We start from the raw sequence: 6,038 nt of genomic DNA, 5'->3' as shown, positions 1-6,038 counted from the left end.
GCACGCCCCGGCCGGCACGGTCCGGATGCTGGAGGGGTCCCGAGGCCGGTCTGGCACGGCGCGGTTCTTCTGGTTGCCGTGGCGCCGGCCCGGAGCTCTGGCCCCCAGCAGCCCCCATGCCTGCCAAGAGGAAAAGCGGGGCTCGGGTCCCCGGGATAAGCATCCTCTTCGAAGCCAGGGAGGTGGGCGAGCGACTGGACACCCGAGGTGCGTGGGGTGCCGCTCGCGGGGCAGGCAGGGCGCCCCGACACCCCATCCCCGCCTTCTGCCCCGCTCCCCTCCCCCCTGCACCCCCCCAGCCCAGCACCATGCAGCAACGGCAGACAGGAGCCAGCGGAAAAGGGGGTCTCCGCTGCAAAAGGGGGGGGTCCAGGAGAAGAAGGGGTGCAGAGTGGCCTCCAAAGCACCCCTGCCCAGTGTCCCCACACCTGCCTCTGTTCTCCGGGGTGCCACAACTGGCCTGGACCTCAGGGCGCTGCTCCCGGGGCTGGAGGCTGGGCTGGCATGGTGCGGGGAGGGCAGTGGGGATGAGCCCCCTTATTTTCTAGCCTCGGAGCTGAGAGATACCAAGACTAGATCCCAGGTGTGGTCATCAGCACCCGGCACGGGGGCCGGTGGGGGGCTTCAGCCCACGAGCTGCCTGACCCCGGCCCTGGAGCTGAGCGGTGCAGAGCAGCCAGGCATCTGGCCTCGTTTGCAGCCCCGTCGGGGTCCAGAGGCTGCAGGGAGCCGGGGCGCAGCCCCACTTTGTGGCCCATCTCGTTTGGGGCGCTCAGCGCGCTCCTGCAGGATCGGGCCCCTCTCAACCCGCTGTCCCCAGGGCCCGGTCAGCGGGAACGAGCGTCCCGTTGAGGGTGGGATGTGCAGGACAGATCCTGTGCTCACAGTCTCCCTTTTCTCCCTTTTAGCCTTGTCCCCCAAAGTGTCCATATGGCGACACGTCGCCATGGTTTTGGGGTTCCTCTTCCTGATCCTGCTGGGTGTGCTGATCTTCACGGCTTACTGGGGTGAGTAGGGGCAGGGAGAGCCCGTGTTCATGGCCATGGGGTCATAGCACAGGGCAGGTCTTCCCCAAACTAGCTCCCGCTTGACGTAGAGCAGATCTGCTACAAAACCAGCCCGCCTGGGCTTCATGACCCCCCAGGGATGGGTCTGCCCCATGCTCCTGGGATGTTGTCCCTGGGGTTCGTTAGAAGCTGGAGACCTGTAGGGCTTGGAGACCATCTAGGCTACCATCTCCAGCCGGGCTGCCCATACCTCTGGACTGAGCTATGCCAAAGGGATGGGAAACCAGGGGAGGGAAAGGAGCGGAGCAACCCAACAACCTCCCTCGGGCTGCGGGACAGATCCCGTGCGGCTGCAGCAAAAAGTGGGGTCACATTTGAATGGCAGCCAGCGCTGTCATCCCTGTGCAATGCGGGGCTAGAGAGGAGGACGGCAGAAGGACGCATGCAAATGCTGGGTCACCTCTGATCCGGCCTCTGCCCCAGGCCGGGGTGTGAACGCAGCTCCTGAGTCTGCACCTGAGGGAGCTTTTGAGATCTCCCACACCCTCCCCAGGCCTCCTGTTCCAGTGCCCCCACGCCAGCCTTGTGCTCAGAAAGCTTTGAAAGCATCCAACCTCAGTCTTCCTTGCTGCAAACTGGGCCAGTTACCTCTTGTCCTCCCCTCAGGGAGCAGGGGCAACTATTGATCAACACCCTCCTTACAATAGGTTCAGATCAGTGTTGCATTGGGAGCAGGAAGGGACTTCCCCCTTGCTCAGACTGGTCTGGACTGGGGGGTTTGCCTCTGTAGCAGGTGCACGGCCTCAGTTTGGGCTTTCCAGACCATCCATGAACCCCCTGGCAATAGCCTGCTACACACGGGAGGACTATTATCAAGTTGCCCCTTCATCTTCTCTTTTCCTGACTATGCAAACCCAGGCATCCTTTCAGCTCCCCATTGCCTGCTGGGGTGACCACGCAGCGTTCGTGCTGTGCAAACTTCTTGTCACCCTGGTGCATCTCCTCCAGGCTCTCTCTGGGGGTCCGCAGCTCCTGGAAGGGTAAGGGGCTCTGTTCAACCAGGACCGGCTACTTCAGCTGAGACCGCACCAGAGCTGAGCTGAGTTATGTCCGCCAATGCCTCCCATGTGCCACTCGCGCTCATCCAGCCCAGAGGACACCTGCCTGGTTTGGAGCAACCAGCGACACCCATTCAACGTGTGGTCTGCTATCTATCACCTCCAGTGCCCTCCCTACAGCGCTGCTGCCCCGCTATGTGCTTGTCTAGACGCCTCCTTCCCCAGGGCCTATTTCCCATGTGTCTTCAGTTCCATTTCCTGACTCCACACCGAATCCCTGAGATCATCCCAAACTCCCATTTTTTCTTTCCACCATGTCCTACCTCTTTCTGCCACCTTGAGAAGCCAGTTCCTTATTCCAGCACCCAGCTCACTAATGAAAACTGAGAATAGTGCCGAACTCAGCACACATCTCTGCCACATGCATGTGAAAAGTGCGCCTGTTTCAAGATTGCTCACTACAGGCTGGGCACATCTACACATGCGCATTTACTGCGCAATAACTGAAATCACGGTGCAGTATGGGCACGCGTCTACACGTGCATGCCCATACTGCGCAGTAAATATGATGATGTATGCTGACTTGAGTGTAAATTTGATGCCTGCATCAGGGCCCTGAGGTATGTGGGGAAGCAAGTGTCCTGGGGGAAGCAGAAGCAGGAGCGGGCAGCAGCCTTCTCCTTCTTCCTGAGAAAGCATGGCAATCGGCCAAGGCATGGCGCCTGGGAAAAAAAGCAGGAGGAACCGGAAGCCCTTGCATAGTCCCGAGGCTATGGCAGGATTACAATAACAGCGACGTGGTGGGAGGTCGCATGACTGGAGCACGGTCACGGGTGGGTCCAAACTGTTCAGGAAGGACAGGCAGGGGAGAGGAGGAGGAGGAGTTGCACGTTATGTAAAAGAGCCGCATGACTGCACTTGTCTCAGTGGGGGCACATGACAGAAGGAGCAATGGGCTCAAGTTGCAGCAAGGGAAGTTGGGGTTAGATATTAGGAAAAACTTTCTCATGAGCAGGGTGCTGAAGCACTGGACCAGGTTATGCAGAGAGTTGGTGGAGTCTTCATCCTTGCAGGTTTTGAAGACCCGGCCGGACCAAGCCTTGGCTGGGATGATGTGGTTGGGGCTGGTCCTGCTTGGAGCAGGGGGATGGACGACCTCCTGAGCTCCCTGCCAACCCTTTATAAATCTATGGTTTTGAGGCCGATTCCAGCCCTTCTGCGAGCAAGGCCTCTGGGTGACGGCAGGTCTGGGAAACACCTGCCCAGCCCCAGTGAGGCATAGCTTTGGCCTCTGACCTCCGGGCTGGCGGTGGCCTTAGCCTTGCTGGACCCCTCCTCAGCAAGGTGCGGAGCCAAGCAGGTCTTGATGCTCCTTCACTGCATGCCCTAAATGTCTGCGGTGGTTTCTGCATGGCCGAGCACGGAAGCACCCCCCCATGCCACCACCGCCTGGGATTGCAGGTCTGGGGCAAGCCCCAACTCAGACCCGTCCTGCAAGGAACCAGGGCAGAAGGACGGTGCCGAGGCCCATGAGGGCCACAGGGCAAAGCCGGAGGGACTCAGAGGAGGGTCAGGTTGGGTGCTCCCCTGCTCACAGCCTGGTCCCCGGCGCGGAGGTGTCCCTCCCTGCCGCAGGCTGGTGGCTGAGTTGTCTCATGCCTTTGAAGTGTACAGGTTGTCCGAGGAGTCTGAAAAAAGCCTGGAAGCCGTTGACCTGGAGAACATCCACCTCGTGGACATGTTGCAGCAGCTGGTAAGCGGACTAGGTAAGGGAGCCTGGCCGGAGCACAGGGGAGAAGGGGCAGTCTCCATCCCTCCATCTCCTCCTGCAGCCACCCTCTCTCCTCTCACTGTATCTGTCTCTCTGGATGCCCATCCACCCATCCCTCAAGCCTTAGCTCTTCCCTATCTCTTCCTGTGACTCTCAGTCTCAGAAGAGGGGCTAGGCTGGTCCTCACCCCCCGACCCATCTCCATCACTGCGTGGAGAAGACGGAGTACCCCATGCTGGGCTCCCTACCAGCAGCTTGGGTGGCTCAAGGCAGCCTGGGGTAGCAGCAGCCTTTTGGGGCTCCTCGGGGTGGCAGGAATTTTCCATCCGGCCTCCGGCCCGGCGGTGAGGAGCTGCGGTACCCACCTCCCCTTGGCTGCAAGGAGGGACCTGCCCTGGCTGTTTCTTGCAGGGTACAAATGCAGCACGTGCGAGCTCGCCTGGAACCAGTGGTCCAGGCACTGCTACTTCCAGTCCGAAAAACAGATGACATGGCAGCAGGGTTTGAAGTTCTGCCTCAAAAAGGATGCCAGCCTGCTGAAGGTGTCCAAGATGCAGGAGCTGGTAGGGTCCCCTCCCGTCCCTTGCACCTCCCTGGACGGCAGAGCTCAGCTCCCTTCTGGCCCCCGGGCTCTCTCTCCCCAGCTTTTGGACGAGGGCTTGGAGAGGCTCTCGGTCACAGCTGGCCCCCACCTTCGTGGTTACCACGATCTGCAGGGACTTTATCGGACCCAGCCCCCAGAGGTGGAGGGGGCAGCTGTCCTGACCACGACTATGTGGAGGAGGAAATCCTCTGTGCTACCTGGTGGGGCGATGCCGTAGAGCAGTGATTCTCATCCGGGTAGGGGCGGATCTAGGATTCAGGGAAACACTGTGATGGTGAAGTTGGTTCAGATGGTTTTATTGTACTTGGCAGGGCAGATCCCCTTCTTCTCAGTCTTAAATGACTTGATATAGCTAGAGGGTGAAGGCTTGCCCCTTGCGCTGTGGGCAGGCAAACCCCTGCGAGAGTCTACCAGAGCCTCCCAAATGCCTACAGAATTGGTGGCGATGGGGGATTGCTCTTGGCCTTTCCCTCAAACTCGCTCCTTCGGCCTTTTGGCTCAGGGCAGGTGAGACTAGGCGGCATCTGAATCATAAGGCCTCCGGGCATGGGGTCTGCACATAAAGGATGCTTGCCATGGATTTGGGTGTATCTGAAACCCAAGACTGATGAGTCTGGGAGGGAGGATGCTTGCTGGCGGTGGTGCCGCATAGACCAGAACGACTGAGCTCCGCTCAGTGGATGGAGTTCGGACCTGATCTGGCTAATTTGGCAGAAGTGTGTATGTATGTATATGTGTGTGTATATATACATATACACACATATTTATATATGCACACACATATGCATGTGTGTGTGTATTTCATGTTTTGGGCCAAATTAGCTAGGTTTTATATACACACACACACACACACACACACACACATATATACATACATACATACACACATACATACATACATATATATATATATATACACACATACATACATACATACGTGTGTGTGTGTGTGTGTGTGTGTGTCCAACCTGGGGGCTTGTGGCAGGCACCCACACTCCCACCTCTCCCTGATGCTGGGGGCGGTGGGGCAGTCGGGGAGGGAGGCAGGGAAAATCCCAGGTCTCACCCCGATCCTGGGCTTTTTGTGGCAGCAATTTGTGCAAAGAATGCTTACCGCCAGCTCTAAAGTTTATGCTGGGGAGCGTGTCTTCGCGAACTACTGGATCGGCTTGATGTATCACCAGGACGTCAAGGGCTGGGTGTGGACCGACGGCACCACCTTCTCCTCCAACATGTACGTCTCCGATGGCTCTGCACACTCACCCCCTATCCTGGCTCCGCTCCTACCCAGGGTCTCTGCCTCCGGGAACGGAGTCAGCACCGAGAGCTTTCCAGCGTGAACGGCGGGATGTGCCCTTTCGTATGGAGAACTCCCATTTTTGTCTATGCAGCCCAGAAACTAGATAGCTCGTCTTGGCAGTAAAATGCCAAGGCTGCGCCAGCCTCTCTCTCTGCGGGCAGAGCGCACTGCAGCCTGTCACGGTGTACAAGCGCCCTATGGCAGCAATGCCTGTCTTCCATGGGCACAGCTACATCCAGGCCAGGTGGGGAGGGAGGGTGCAATCATTTAGCATGGCAGAAATTCAGGACAGACAGGC

General features: G+C 58.6%; 1 protein-coding gene across 2 annotated transcripts in view; it reads left to right on the top strand.

The window, feature by feature from the left end:
* The first annotated feature begins 2,830 nt into the window (after window positions 1-2,830).
* The window catches only part of LOC112551884 (C-type lectin domain family 9 member A-like), a 3,806-nt gene continuing 598 nt past the window's right edge, over window positions 2,831-6,038 (top strand). Inside the window, exons 1-4 of one of the 2 annotated variants that reach the window (XM_025215425.1) lie at window positions 2,831-2,898; window positions 3,733-3,831; window positions 4,248-4,399; window positions 5,532-5,674. In XM_025215425.1, the coding sequence (XP_025071210.1) occupies window positions 3,804-3,831; window positions 4,248-4,399; window positions 5,532-5,674 (323 nt within the window). In that variant the 5' untranslated portion in view covers window positions 2,831-2,898; window positions 3,733-3,803. Of the gene's footprint in view, window positions 2,899-3,003; window positions 3,139-3,732; window positions 3,832-4,247; window positions 4,400-5,531; window positions 5,675-6,038 lie in introns of those variants that run through there. The other variant, XM_025215424.1, reaches the window with a different exon arrangement.

The sequence above is a fragment of the Alligator sinensis genome, unplaced genomic scaffold (genome assembly GCF_000455745.1).
Source record: "Alligator sinensis unplaced genomic scaffold, ASM45574v1 scaffold1083_1, whole genome shotgun sequence".
In the NCBI taxonomy this organism is placed as follows: domain Eukaryota; kingdom Metazoa; phylum Chordata; order Crocodylia; family Alligatoridae; genus Alligator; species Alligator sinensis.
This window is presented reverse-complemented; position numbering and strand designations above follow the sequence as displayed.